This window comes from Capsella rubella, unplaced genomic scaffold (assembly GCF_000375325.1).
Source record: "Capsella rubella cultivar Monte Gargano unplaced genomic scaffold, Caprub1_0 scaffold_7, whole genome shotgun sequence".
Classification (NCBI taxonomy): domain Eukaryota; kingdom Viridiplantae; phylum Streptophyta; class Magnoliopsida; order Brassicales; family Brassicaceae; genus Capsella; species Capsella rubella.
In genome coordinates, this window is record NW_006238917.1 from 8,234,981 (window position 1) to 8,249,216 (window position 14,236).

Consider the following 14,236-nt stretch of genomic DNA (forward strand, 5'->3'; position numbering starts at 1 on the left):
TTTATTTAGTCCAGTAGGTAACAAACAAACTTCATAACAGATTTGACATTGATTAATAAAAGTCTGAACTATTAATCATGTTAAACATTGATTAATCTTTTTGAAAGAGAAGATAAGCTTGGAAATGAATAATCATTTGAGGTTCTGATGATGGACCGAATTTGACTTTTGTTGTTCACTTGTTTACATCACTTCGGTCCTTTTCATTGGTTACTTCTCTTCTTCCCCAATCTCTCTATTTTTTATTTTTAATTAATATTATGTATATGCAGCTCTATTTTAAAAATATGAAAACCTATCCACACACCAATCGTGTAAAATCTCTAACAATTTTCCGGTTAGTTTCTCATTTTTTAGAAAAAATTGCCAAGAACTGTAATTTTTATTTTTATTTTTCTAAAAAGATTAACCTTTTTACTACTCATTGATTATAAAATTATTGCGAATAAATATTTTCAAAAAGACAATATGCTCTTTTCTTTTCATGATTTATCTTCTTTTCTTTTTTTAGGTAAAGTAGTAGTCTAAATGGGTGTATTTCTGGTAAAATACTAACCTAACTATTCCGCCAAGTTTAGACTTTTTAGTGGTACTTACATGTATAAATAAATAAATTCAATAAAGTGAAAAAAAAAAAAAACGAGAACAAATGCATTTTTTTTTCTTTTTGTCTTCCGATTTGAACCAAATTTGTCTAGCCTAACAATTTTATTATATATATTTTTTTAGGAAACTAGTGATATATCGTTGGCTTTCTTTCTAGTGTTGTGGACAAGGTTTCTATTTATTGAAAAGAGAAGGAGTTGGCGATCACCGAAACAAAAGGTGAGGTATAACACACAGAGAATAATAAATAAAACTCAACTTTGAAAAGACAACAAAACAGTCCACCATATTCCCCCAAACATATCGTCAGCCGTTTCTTGGCTGTAGGAACGCGTAATTAGCAAAGCCTTTTGATGATTGATCAAAGAGATTCGTTACATTACATTTCTAACTACACCATTACAGTACCAGTCCGACCAGATCACGTCACCCACCCCCGACATTCGGGTCGGATCCTATCCAACCCCATTTATACCCGAACGAACACCTTTTCTTACGTGTCAACTCACTATTATACGCATTTCTGAGCTCTCAGTCTTTTATATTTACCAACACCCTCCAATTTCATGTCGAAGTTTTCATATATAACCCCTTCAATTTATTTTTTTTGTTAGTCAACCCCAACAATCATCAATATATCGATGTCCTTTAATAAACCAAGAACATGAGTTAAATAACGATGTAAACTTTTAGTGTTCATCTACTTGGAAAAAAGTGACAATGTAAAGGGGGTTCTTAATTATATAGAAATTGTTTTTCAAAAAAAAATATTTATATAGAAAATAAAAGAAAAAAAAATTATTCAAAAAAAAAAAATTATATAGAAAATAAAAGAAAAGGGTCACAATTATAAGGAAAGAATAATGTCGGGTAAAATCTGAAAACATTTTAGTATATAAAAACACATCATCTTCTCGTACACACCACAATCCTTTTGTTTTATTATACCCTTTTTTTTTTTTTTGGGTTTCACGAAAACGAACGAATCAGTGTCGGCTCTTGGGTTCTGAAAACAGTGGAAAACAAAAAAACATTGTACGTTGGATCCAAAACGCGCGTTTTTACAAACGCTAGACTACTCCCAGATTCTTTTCCTTTCCGCCATTGCTCGGATATCGCGTCTTCGAGCAATGTGCTGAAACTGAGTCACTGTTCCGAGTTATAAGCTTAACAACTAAGCGCAAGTTTGGGTTTTTGTTGGAAACCGCGTTTCCAAGTAAGTAGCGTTTGCGGCTGAAACTTTCTTTCCAAGAAAGATTTATTCTTTTCCCCATTTGCTAAAGCAGCAAAAAAAACACAGATTCTTCTTTCTCCTTGATTCCTTCTACGTTGAGGGAAAAGATTTCGAATTTTTCTATTTTTTTTTGCATTGCGTTTTTCTAAAAACATCTTTCTGACAAAGTCTAATCCATTTATGAAATTTTTCCTGTCTGTAAATTTTTTTTGGCTTTTGTTTTTATTAGCTGGAAATTGAAATCTCAGGTACCGCAAAAATCTAAAAGAAATTTTTTAAAAAACGTTTTTTTACGATACCAAATGCTACAAAAATAGTGTGAACATATAGTTCGGATCTAATTCAAGAAATTTTTGTTCTACTTATGCATTGTATCCTCCAAATTGGGGGGATCTTGGCATTAAGTACTATAATGCCATTTTTGTTATAGCTCTTCTCTTTTATCTGTACTTCTACTCTCATAACTTTCTTTGATTTTTATTTATTCTGTTTCACCAGAATGTTCAAGCAATGGTTGATTCTTTTGGTCTGTTCGTTAGTAATGTTGAAGACAGAAGGACTCTTTGTTAATATCACATATGTTCGAAACGCAGTCGCCAAAGGGGCTGGTGAGTTATATATATAAAATAATATTGTTCTTATTTGTGTTTTTAATCCTTAGTTTATTTATTTTTGTGTTTTTGTTTTGCAGTATGTTTGGATGGAAGTCCACCAGCTTATCATTTACACAGAGGTTCTGGAACTGGAGTTAATAGCTGGTTGATTCAGCTTGAGGTCTTGTTCTGTTTTTTTTCTCTCTCTTGCTCTGTTTTGTTCCTGCTTTGGCTTACTGGTTTGATCTTTTGGGACTTAGGAGATGTTTCTGAATGAGATTTTTGTGGTTATTGTGAAATGTTTGGGTTTTAGGGAGGAGGATGGTGCAATAATGTCACAAATTGTCTCAGTCGGATGCATACTCGATTAGGTTCATCGAAGAAGATGGTAGAGAACCTTGCTTTCTCAGCTATTCTTAGCAATAAAAGACAATATAATCCTGGTATGAATGCTATTAGCTTTTGACTTATTTGTTGATCAAAGCACATAAGTTACGTTTTTATGCTTATACAAAGTTTTGGTTGGTTTTGAATGTAAACGACAGATTTTTACAATTGGAATAGAGTGAAAGTTAGATACTGCGACGGGTCATCATTCACAGGAGATGTGGAAGCAGTGAACCCTGTGAGTATTAAGAGAAAACTATGAAAATATTATGTAGTTGTTCTCTTCTTTATTTCGATAATCATAATGGTAATTTGATCAGGCTACTAATCTTCACTTCAGAGGTGCTAGAATTTGGCTAGCTGTTATGCAAGAGCTCCTCGCTAAAGGCATGAGAAACGCAGAGAATGTAAGCTTTTTTTCTTTCTTACACAAATTTTCTACAGTCTCCATTATTGACTACTGCAAGCTTTTTGACCCTTAAAAATGTGGTTTAAAACTTTGATGAAACTATTGCAGGCTGTTTTGTCCGGGTGTTCTGCTGGTGGGTTAGCTTCATTGATGCATTGTGACAGTTTCCGTGCTCTATTACCGATGGGTACCAGAGTAAAATGTCTTTCAGATGCTGGTTTCTTTCTAAATACGTAAGACAATTATTCCAGTTTGTAAAAGTTCTTTATCAGTCTATCATCAACTGACTTATTACAAAGACCAGAAGTATAATACGGTTTTCACTGTTAACTAACAAAAAGACTTTTCATTGGTATGTTTTCAGAAGAGATGTCTCAGGAGTTCAATACATTAAACAATACTTCAAAGATGTGGTTACTCTTCATGTAAGCTTTATATTTGCTTTCTCCTCTGTAAGATTCAATTGCTCACTATTGTTATTAATTGGAACTTTTCAATGAAAATTTTTGCAGGGATCAGCAAAGAACTTGCCGAGGTCATGCACATCAAGATTGACCCCTGCAATGGTAAAAAGCATTCATGTTATCTCTTTGTGTCCTTTTATGTTACTCTTCAAATTTACTCATACAGTATCAAATACCAAAAATGGCAGTGTTTCTTCCCGCAATATGTGGCTCGTGAGATTAGAACTCCTCTTTTCATTCTTAATGCAGCATACGACTCTTGGCAGGTAGGTTATCTCTCTTTGTAAACATTCATCTAATGAAGAGATCTTTTAGCTTGAAAGAAGTGTTTGTTTTCCATAATCTAACTTCAGAAACTTACCTTTTCTTTTCCAGATAAAGAACATCTTGGCCCCGCGTGCTGCTGATCCTTACGGAAAATGGCAAAGTTGTCAACTTGACATCAAGAATTGCCATCCAAGCCAGCTCAAAGTTATGCAAGGTTAGCCTCAGAACCGAAACTTATTATCTGGCTTTTCCTGGATCCTTTCTTAACACCAGTGCAATAAAAAGGTTTTAAAACATTATCCGGGTTTTATGGTCTTTTAGATTTCAGGTTAGAGTTCTTAAGCGCAGTGATAGGTTTAGGAAGATCCTCATCAAGAGGGATGTTCATAGATTCTTGCTACACACACTGCCAAACAGAGACACAAACTTCATGGTTCTGGCAAGATTCTCCAATTCTAAACCGAACGGTAAATAAATAAATATACTTCAGCAAAAAGAAAAGAACAAGATCATTAATTAGAATCATTATCAAATGTGCACTTTGTTCTTATGATCATTTAATATCCTTCTTAACTTTGCAGACAATAGCAAAAGCTGTTGGAGATTGGGTTTACGACAGAACATTGTTTCAGAAGATAGACTGTCCTTACCCTTGTAACCCTACTTGCCACCACAGGGTTTTCACTCCTCTAGATGCTCCTCCAATTTAAAAGAGCTTCTACCATTAAAAAATATATATACATATAGATTTATTACTATTCTTGGAAAGAAAAATTGCTTATATAAACGATTCATTTGGTAGATACTTTAGTGAAATATTCATATAGGGGTTTAGCTATAGAAAAAGAAAAAGAGTGATTAATTCTTGAATGTTGAGAACAAGTAAAAGGAGTCAATTTCTTCAGCACTTGTCTTGTGTGCTGTTCAAGTTGCTCTGTTTTTCTCTTCCGTTCTTACGTATAATGCGAAATTGTTACTTTTATTCAAATTTAATAAAGTATATTGTTACTTTTATTCAAATCAAATTAAATGGAGTATATATCCGTTTGAACTTTGAAGTCTTTAAACAATGATTGTAAACAAGTTTTGAAAGCTGTTGCACTGCTTACTCGTTGTGTGCAGCGGTGCACCGACACTTTTAGTCCTCCAGCCAAATTATTATTGCACACTTCACGAGTACTTGAAATAAACCTTTGTGCAAATTGAAGGCAAAAAAAAGAAGAGCAAGTTGTTGTTAGATGGCTTTGTATATAATGAAGAAGACAACAGTGGCTGGCTTCCATAGAGAGCTCACTCTCTCTCTCTCTATCTCTCTTTCAGATTCCTCTCTATACCTCCATATTCTTCAAAGGTAATAACTAAATTAAGCCCCTCGGTTTATATTTTTGGAATTCCTTCTCTTATCTGAATGAATGAATTAATAGTCTCCATTTTGTTTGATCTCCATTTTGTTTGATCTCACATATATATATATATATATATAGTAAAAGTTTCAGTTAAAAGTAGCCAAGGCATGAGCCCTTCTCTCCTTTTCCCTAGAGATGCTTAGCAAAAGAAGATCAGCGTTCTTTAACAAATCTTTATCCACTTGGTCCCTTCTCTCCCTTTCCTGCGAGGCCAACCACTCCTTGGTGACTTTCAAATCCTCATCCTTTTTGCAATTTCTCAGTGCATCTCTTAGTGGCTTCATCTTCTTCTCACGTTTATCATAGAAGCTTTGTGCAATCTTTTCCAAAAGCTCTGGTCGCCCTTTAACAAAATCATCTCTTGCATATTCCAAATGTGCCGACGCAACTTTCTTAAACCCCTGCCCACCAGCCAAAATGTGTTTTAATTTGGCACCAACTACTCAACTACAGTGTTAATTTTTTTTTAAGAAGGAAACAAAAAAAAAAAAGTAACTGACTTACATGTAATTGAAATTTCCCGAAGTCATTGATTCCAAAGAGACGAGGAAGAAGGTCTCTGCGGCATTCTGGAAGATTCCAAACAATGAAACTATCGCCGTTAAACCCCCACGAGATTATCGAACCCGTCGAAGGATCATCTACCATCGCATATGCTTTGCTCAAAAACTCCAAGCACTCTTTCTTTTTTGTTACAGAAACAGCTGCTCCATGATCCGTCATTATCCCAGACGGCTTTTTCAGATCTACAAATCTATGAACAAACCCTAGAATAAAAGTTCGGATGATGTTTGGCTATGTCTTCAGTCTGCGTCGACCGACGAGAGAGAGACGACGATACTATTTATACCCAACACTTTTATGGGCTTAATTACACTTTACTCATTTCAGCCCAATCTATATGAGCCCCAGCAACCAAAAAAAATCTCAAAAGAAAAACAAATCAAACCACAAGTACAACAAGTTTTCGCTGAAAATTCTATTTAGTAGTCACTGAGATGAATTTTTGCAAGAAATCCTTTTATTCAGACTCTAATCATTGGTGAGATTTTTAATAACAGGGTTAACCAATTACTGAACTAGGCTAGAGTCAGACATTAATGCGAGAGATTAAAGAAAACATATTCTATGAAGATGCACTCCACAAGATCGAACTCAAAGATCACTGGAAGCTTTGGTCAGCTCGTTGAGGCTGTCAAGAACAAGTTGCAACCGCTCCTCTAAATGTTCAGGAAGAGCTTTTCTTCTCCACTCCCTTTCGTATGCGACAGTTTGCATTAAACGTTCGACGTCCTTGGACAAAAGTTGATCCATTTTGGCCCTCATCTCCACTTCATATCCCTTGAGATTCTCCTTGGTGAGTGATTCCCTCTCTTTCTCAGTCTTGCAGCTTCTCAGTCGCTTAAGCCGTGCCTCAGAATGCTTGCCAAAATTCTCATATTGGAGGTCCTTGTAGCGTTGCCCAATCTTGTCCAAAAGCTCAGGTTGGCCTTTCACGAAATCGTCGCATGCGTATTCCAATTGTCTCGACTCTTCAACCATTTCAAATCCCTAAAATGCAACACACCATCAACATCAATCCAATCTAATCCATCACAAAGTTGTCAAATTTAATAATATCTATGGCCAAGCATGAAGCAAGGAAGTAAAAAAAGAATACTAACATATTGTAGAAATCTCATGAAGTTGCGGACTCCTAAGTATTGAGGAAAAATGTCTCTGCAGCATTTTAGCGGATTCGAAATTATGATAGTGTCGCCGTTTGGTCCCCAAGAGATGAGTGAATCAGTAGAAGGATCATCAACCAACTCATACAATTTGGTCACGAACTCAAGACATCTGTTTCCTCTACGAGTAACATGAACTCCACGATCTGCCATTATTATTATCCCAGAGAGAGAGATAGAGAAACCACTGCTTCAAGATCTACAAAAACAATTATGAACAAACCCGATTCTTCTTTTAACATAAACAGAATCATCAGAAACTAAGCAGAATTTTCGAAAATTATTTGCGCGACGAAACAATTTACCTTTGAATTAGGTCTTCAGATGATCGGATCTTTAGGTCTTGAGATGATCGGATCTTTAGGTTTTGGATTTTCTTCAGAGAACGCAGCTCTGATCTTGCTGAGACCAGTCTCTGATAAATTTGCCGACCCCATCTGTTAATTTTGTTGGCCCATTACATTTTTCTTATTTGGGCCTTATAAATATGGCCCATTATATATGTCTTGAGTAAACAACGATTAGTCAATTATGCATTTAAGTTGCTATGTTTCTCTTCCATTTTTTTTTTCCTAAAATGCAAAAGTGTTACATGATGTATGTATAATTCTTTTCTCTGCCTTTATGTTTTTAAGGTTTTGTGTATCAATTTTTCTTTACAGAATTCTTAATTTACCACAAAAACATTTTGACAACATGTATAATGGGAAATTTAATAAAAGACTGACATATTCAATTTTCACATAAAACATTCTCATCATACCAAAATTTTGAGAAAACTTGTATAGCTACGAATCTTAATAAAACCCAAGCAAATTAAAAAAAAATATTATGCTTCCTACGAAACCCATATATGTAAATGTGCGAATCGATCATTCTAATCACTAGGACCAATAGTGAGTTAGACCAGTCCTACGATACATATTTATCGGACTCAGGCACTATCAAGCGCCAATATGTCTGTCACGTTGGTGGTTCCTATGCATACCAACATAATAGTCTACTTCACATATCACCTCGTTCAACCTGAACTTCCGAGCAACAGCAGTGAGCGTGGGGAAGTTGTAACTGTCAAGTATAGAGCAGCTCTCAGGATTCTCCATGATCATATGTAATACTTGGGCATCTCAGCATCCATGACTATTTTAGATGCCCTTCTCAAATTCTTCGCTTCATCTATTAAGCCAGGGGTTCTGATAATAGGGAATATCTTAATAATCTCTATGGTTGAGAAAAATATTTCCATGTCTATCCAAGAAAGAACCAAGGCCACATATGAACAAACACCACCAAAAGAATCTTTATACTTGGTCTGATTGAGAATATCTTTCAGGACAGCTTTCCGGATCTCATGGTTAATCTTACCATAGGTCGAGCGTAAGTAGTCCGAATGATCCTCATCATTGAACACTGACATATCTTCTCCTTTGCTTGGTACATAACCAGCTGCCTCAAACAGTACTTTCATACGTTTAAGAGACCTGGCTTCAGTATCTTTCTTGTAAAACATGATCACCAAGTAACCAAAGAAAGCGGCTGATTTTTTGGGATCTACCATCTTTGGTGGAACGATTAAACCGTTTCTTGCGGCAGCTGAAGGGAAACTTATCGTTTTCACACTCCGACCCATAGCACGAACAGCTTGTTGCAGATCATCTGTTACTTCCGGCACTAAGCAACAGATCCCTCCAAGGTAGTATGTCGCCCTCTGGTCCCTATCGGTTAGGTATTCATTCTTTGCACACTCAAGACTCAACTGAAACGCCGCATAGTTACGGTTGGCCTCTGTTGTTGCAGCAGATGATACATCACCAAGAATCATATCTACTTCAAGTTCCGTGCTCATTCTCAGTGAGAAGTTTGAAACCAAAACAGAGCTACTTTTGTTTGTTGGCTTCAGAATAAAAGATCTCTATGCATTCACTGTTTTGAGTGGAGACGTTATTTAAATACGGAAGAGAGATGGAAGTTTGAACGTTGATTTAAGAGATATGTGGCTCTTCGTTACTTGTCTTGAGACTTGAGGTGAGTCATAACATACATTGCATGGACTCGGGTCTCATTATTGTTTTTCACTTTCCAGATTCCTTCCACTGCAAACACCTTGCCGTTTATTTCTCTGGTGGGATTAATGAAAACGGGGTGCTGTGTGCATGGTTTAAAAATACGACATCGTTCTCATCAAAGGCCAATATCTCCAATTTTCACATAAATCTTCTCATCATTAATCATCATACCATAGCTTACGAGTTATGAATCTTGAATAATTTAGTATTGTTTATTAAGTTTTTTCATGCGAAACCCATATGCAATTAGTTGTGCTGAATGTATTATTTCATTTGCACGCGGTTTCGGATCGATCATACTAATCATTTCATTGAGATCTCTCTGACTCTCTCCATCCATGTAGCTTCCTTTAATTCCTTAATTAACAATTATTCCATTTAGTTCCTAAAACCTAAATAATTAACAGAAACAATGTCTTCATCATTTACAAATAAGTTTATGTTGAGTTCCTCCTCGTGATATGATATTAAGATCATAGAGATAAGGTCTGACTTTTTAATTTTGTCACATTACCAAAAAAAAAAATATCTTTAACATGTTTGGCTGTTGCGCAGCTACTCTATTAAGGAGAAGTGCACCGACACTTTATTTTAGTCCTCGTGCCAAACTATACTTTTTCTTTCTTATTTTATTTGTGTTCAGAAATTTATACTATCTTACAAATATTATGTGACAAACTAAGATAAGAATAAGAAGAAGAAAAAAAAAAAAAAAAGGTGAAAAGATTGATGATAACTTTGAAAACTTGAATATATCTAAATAATTACATGCATAATCAGTATTTTCAAAGTCCGAGATTTATCAGTTTTATCGAATATATGGTTAAATCTTACACAATCGGTAAAAACAGTATTTTCTTGTAACAAAACAACATAATCGATATATATATATATATAGAAAACAATGAGACTTGTATGTATGTACAACGTAGTTTTAGTTGCTTGACGTTGGATAAACCTGGCGAATCTAGTAACACACACGCTATGCCGAGTCACAAGTAAAAAGAGAGAACCTTTATGCAAAATTAAAGCAAAGCAAAAGAATAAATACAAAAGGAGAAAAATTAAAAGTTGTGTTTTTTTAAATAATTAGCAAGTTGTGGAAGTATCTATATAACGAAGAAGACAACAATGGCTGGCTTCCATAAAACTTCTAAACCTCCTTCTCTCTCTCTCTCTCTCTCTCTCTCTCTCTCTCTCTCTCTTTTAGATTCCTCTCTATCCTTTTCATTATAACACCAACACCAACTACATAAACAAAAACTATTTTTCTTCTCTCTAAGCAAAGAATATAATTTAGAGGACTCCATTTTTCACAAGGTATGCTTCATTTTTATCTGAATTTATCGAAACCTTTTTAATAGTTCTGCATTTTTGATCTGTACTCAGATTGTTGTTATCGTTTTAATGGAATTAGTTGCGGTACTAGTATATGGCAAAATATAATTGAATATATGGTTCTAGTCTTGTTAGTTATATAACTAAATCAGGCATTTAAGGTCTCAGCAGATTGAATTTTTCTATCATTAATGTGAATGACACATTTCTCTGCGATCCATGATATTCTGTAAAACTTTAAATTCTTACAAGAGAAAGACATAGATGATGTGAAAGGGTATATTTGGCATCTAAAAATAACGCCAACATCCCATAATAGCGATTAGCAAATGTTTAACAAAAGGATTAATTATAGATTTGTAATGATAGTACGTAGTAGTAATTGTTTAGTGGTCTACACTCTGAGCAATGTAATAATTACAGACAACTAAAAAAAAGTTGGCCTGAAAAGATTTTTTAAAACACGCAAATATCCATCTTCCTTTTGACCAAAAAAAAGGAAGATGGATATTGTCTTTTTTTGTTTGTTTGTTTCTTTTGTTCTGCTGTGATTTACTTTTCAATACTCTAGATTTCCAATAAGTAATGATGTCGATCACTAATCTAAAAGTAGTAGTTTATTCTCATCGAAAATATAATTATGCCGTATTAAATTTATTAAATTTGTCAGTCCTCATGTTACTATATGAAAGCCATAATTTGCATTAAGACATACAGTATATATATTGGCAAAAAAAGCATCGAAAAAAATATTTATTGTTAAAAACATTTCAACTAAATCGAAGCTTGTTTGATGTAATGATAAAACTGTTATAGATTAATGGGGAGGCTTACGCAATGTTGGTCAAGTCTGCTAGTGTTGGCAGTGGTGGTGATCGGAACCGGAGCTGTTCCCATTACTTATCTTCAAAGCGCCGTCGCTAAAGGAGCTGGTAATATGCTATAACGGTTTACATACTTTTATCATATTCATATACAAAAAGAAAATGCATTAAATCGGAAAATACAATAAGATACTAAGGATATTTATTTATATTTTATGTTTGTGTAGTGTGTTTGGATGGGAGTGCACCAGCTTACCATTTCGACAAAGGGTTTGGTTCAGGGGTTAACAACTGGATCGTCCATATGGAGGTACGTAGGAAACTTCATTCTTGTGGCAAAATTTGAACCACTTAACCCAAATATATATAAATGTTGTTCTTTATAGTTGTGTGAATGGTAAGAAGTTAATAAGATTTTGGGGGTTACCGATCATATCTAGTGTTTATTTAATATTCATCTCACTGAGACACTGAAATGAAATTCAATGTATTACGCTGGAATTGGTTGAATCGAATTTAAAAGAGGTATGTGTGTGTGTGTGTTGTTGTTGTATGTGTTAGGGAGGAGGATGGTGTACCGATGTTGCCTCATGTCTTGCGCGTAAGAATACAATGAAGGGTTCGTCCAAATTTATGAACAAAGACTTTGGTTTCTCTGGTATCTTGGGTGGCAAGCAAAGCACTAACCCAGGTCTATACTAAAATTTAACTCTCTTTTATTTTCATTCTAATGATTAAACGCTTTTCCTAAGAGCTATACTCGAGTAATGTTAATCTATCTTTTCTTATTAAATGGGTTTTATTTTTCTTCAGATTTTTACAACTGGAATAGAATAAAAGTACGATATTGCGATGGATCATCCTTCACCGGCAATGTAGCAGCCGTTAATCCGGTAATTATAAGTTACTCAATTTTGATTTTTGTAGCTAGATTTGTTTTGTCTTTTGTTCCCATTTATACAGATTTAACATGTTGTTCTAGTTTCGGATTTAAAATCCTACTTGACATGTTTGATAGTATGCATGAAGTTTCTATTTCTATTTTTCATCACCAAATACAGAAATTTCATCTAGGACTTTAAATTTGCATATTCAAAATTGTAAAGGTCTTTTTGCTTTTTATAAAACAATTAAATTGTAGGTGATCCTATTATTAATCTGTGACTTTGAATATTTGCAGTCGAACAAGCTCTTCTTCCGTGGTGCACGAGTTTGGCGTGCAGTGGTTGATGATCTTATGGCTAAAGGAATGAAAAACGCTCAAAACGTATATGTTCATATTTCAACGAGTCTTGTATCAAATTTTAAAATTGTTAACTTCTTACTAATAAGTTCGAGATAAAACTTTGCAGGCGATACTCTCCGGTTGTTCAGCCGGAGCATTAGCCGCGATTCTACACTGTGACACTTTCCGTGCAATACTTCCCCGAACAGCTAGAGTTAAATGTGTTTCCGACGCCGGTTACTTCATCCACGGGTACGTACGCGCGTGTACATATATACTCTTAAGAGTTGGCCAATATAGTTTTAACTAAAGCCGAACCAAAATTTGATTATTGTCACTGAAATGGATTGATTATATGAAACAGTAAAGATATCTCAGGAGGATCATACATCCAATCGTATTACAGCAAAGTCGTCGCGCTCCACGTATAGCTCTTTTATCTAATAACTCTCAATTGTTGAATTTTCTTCAATCATGATGAAGACAGTCCTAAACTCATTCTTGCTTTATAATTTTTTATATTTTTCAGGGATCTGCAAAGAGTCTTCCTCTTTCTTGCACATCAAAAATGAAACCCGAACTCGTACGTACTTAATCTCGACATTTGTTGGTATCTATAAAGTGTTACGATTTATGAATGTATTATCTGATGGTTTTTTTTTTTGCAGTGTTTCTTCCCGCAATATGTTGTTCCTTCCATGCGAACACCACTCTTTGTCATTAACGCCGCCTTCGATTCCTGGCAGGTAATACATGTTACATGTACATGATATGTTTTATATACAAAATACATTCATATGATTGTAAAAATATACACAAAACCGGATACACATGTATTGAATTCGGTGATTTCTCCAGATCAAGAACGTTTTGGCTCCAACAGCAGTTGATAAGAGTAAAGAATGGAAGAACTGTAAGCTTGATCTTAAGAAATGTAGTGCCGCTCAGCTCAGAACTGTCCAAGGTAACTAAATTTCCATACTTAAAACCGGATTTGGTATATTTTAGATTCTGGTCCGGTTTAGGATGGGTGAGATGAGATTTTAAATGGATAAACAAGTGATTAAACCGGGTTGGTGTTAACATTTCAGGGTTTAGAGATCAGATGATGCGTGCATTGTCACCGGTTCACAGTACACCGTCGAGAGGGTTGTTCTTGGACTCGTGTCACGCTCATTGTCAAGGCGGAAGCGCCGCTTCTTGGTCCGGTGTTAAAGGTCCCCAAGTCGCTAACACGGTAACTAAACACTTTCAGATTTATAAAATCTCTTCATTCCATCTTAATCTTTTGGTTGTAAGTTGGATTTTGATTTTTGTTTTTTTTTTCTTTGCAGAGAATTGCAACAGCAGTCGGAAACTGGTTTTATGGTCGGAGTGCATTCCAGAAGATAGACTGTCCATCGCCGACTTGTAATCCGACATGTCCTGCAATCTCTACTGAAGACTAGAAGAACACCCTAAAATGTTACAATTTTAAAACTTTCAATTAAGATCGAATTCTCGAATATTGAGTTTTGTTTTCCAAATCGTTGCAATTTGTTTTGAGGAATAAGGAGAGTCAAGAGATATAACAATTGCAATTGCAACTTGTAACAAAATTTGAATAAAGAGTATATTTTTACTCTGTTTTAGTATTAATCGAGTGTTTATCTGATAAAGTTGAAAATACCAAGAGAGAAAGAGAGAGCGA

The 14,236-nt window shown here is 34.9% G+C and overlaps 3 protein-coding genes across 4 annotated transcripts; 2 read left to right on the forward strand and 1 right to left on the reverse strand.

Moving 5' to 3' along the window:
- The first annotated feature begins 1,555 nt into the window (after positions 1-1,555).
- LOC17879289 (pectin acetylesterase 8) lies at positions 1,556-4,974 on the forward strand. The gene is made up of 13 exons (XM_023778619.1): positions 1,556-1,822; positions 2,339-2,448; positions 2,532-2,614; positions 2,747-2,876; positions 2,979-3,058; positions 3,141-3,227; positions 3,338-3,462; positions 3,594-3,654; positions 3,742-3,795; positions 3,882-3,959; positions 4,069-4,174; positions 4,282-4,427; positions 4,542-4,974. The coding sequence occupies exons 2-13, from the start codon at positions 2,340-2,342 to the stop codon at positions 4,668-4,670; spliced, it is 1,188 nt and encodes a 395-aa protein (XP_023634387.1). The 5' UTR covers positions 1,556-1,822; position 2,339; the 3' UTR covers positions 4,671-4,974.
- Positions 4,975-5,319: 345 nt separating this feature from the next.
- On the reverse strand, positions 5,320-7,494 carry LOC17878527 (heat stress transcription factor A-4a). 2 transcript variants are annotated; one of them, XM_006285835.2, is made up of 4 exons: positions 7,399-7,494; positions 7,031-7,292; positions 5,871-6,917; positions 5,320-5,767 (listed from the first exon to the last, which is right to left on the reverse strand). In XM_006285835.2, exons 3-4 carry the CDS (start codon positions 6,087-6,089, stop codon positions 5,453-5,455), a joined length of 534 nt encoding a protein of 177 aa, XP_006285897.1. In that variant the 5' UTR covers positions 6,090-6,917; positions 7,031-7,292; positions 7,399-7,494; the 3' UTR covers positions 5,320-5,452. The 2 variants fall into 2 exon arrangements, with proteins under 2 accessions (XP_006285897.1, XP_006285852.1); XM_006285790.2 differs by lacking the exon at positions 5,320-5,767 and having other exon boundaries at positions 6,331-6,917.
- A 2,831-nt stretch (positions 7,495-10,325) lies between these two features.
- LOC17879770 (pectin acetylesterase 7) lies at positions 10,326-14,170 on the forward strand. The gene is made up of 13 exons (XM_006283825.2): positions 10,326-10,479; positions 11,314-11,429; positions 11,549-11,631; positions 11,883-12,012; positions 12,135-12,214; positions 12,502-12,588; positions 12,674-12,798; positions 12,911-12,971; positions 13,076-13,129; positions 13,215-13,292; positions 13,405-13,510; positions 13,638-13,783; positions 13,881-14,170. The coding sequence occupies exons 2-13, from the start codon at positions 11,318-11,320 to the stop codon at positions 13,992-13,994; spliced, it is 1,176 nt and encodes a 391-aa protein (XP_006283887.1). The 5' UTR covers positions 10,326-10,479; positions 11,314-11,317; the 3' UTR covers positions 13,995-14,170.
- The last annotated feature ends 66 nt before the right edge of the window (positions 14,171-14,236 follow it).

What these genes read in the sequence shown, in the direction of transcription:
- LOC17879289 (XM_023778619.1), top strand. Translation starts at nt 2,340, where the DNA reads ATGTTCAAGCAATGGTTGATTCTTTTGGTCTGTTCGTTAGTAATGTTG. An exon ending in GCTGGTTTCTTTCTAAATAC is followed by an intron (nt 3,463 to 3,593) that starts GTAAGACAATTA and finishes GTATGTTTTCAG; the next exon opens with AAGAGATGTCTCAGGAGTTC. An exon ending in AAGATGTGGTTACTCTTCAT is followed by an intron (nt 3,655 to 3,741) that starts GTAAGCTTTATA and finishes AAATTTTTGCAG; the next exon opens with GGATCAGCAAAGAACTTGCC.
- LOC17878527 (XM_006285790.2), bottom strand. Translation starts at nt 7,246, where the DNA reads ATGGCAGATCGTGGAGTTCATGTTACTCGTAGAGGAAACAGATGTCTT. An exon ending in TCATGAGATTTCTACAATAT is followed by an intron (nt 6,918 to 7,030) that starts GTTAGTATTCTT and finishes GTTGCATTTTAG; the next exon opens with GGATTTGAAATGGTTGAAGA.
- LOC17879770 (XM_006283825.2), top strand. Translation starts at nt 11,318, where the DNA reads ATGGGGAGGCTTACGCAATGTTGGTCAAGTCTGCTAGTGTTGGCAGTG. An exon ending in ATGTAGCAGCCGTTAATCCG is followed by an intron (nt 12,215 to 12,501) that starts GTAATTATAAGT and finishes GAATATTTGCAG; the next exon opens with TCGAACAAGCTCTTCTTCCG. An exon ending in GCAAAGTCGTCGCGCTCCAC is followed by an intron (nt 12,972 to 13,075) that starts GTATAGCTCTTT and finishes TATATTTTTCAG; the next exon opens with GGATCTGCAAAGAGTCTTCC.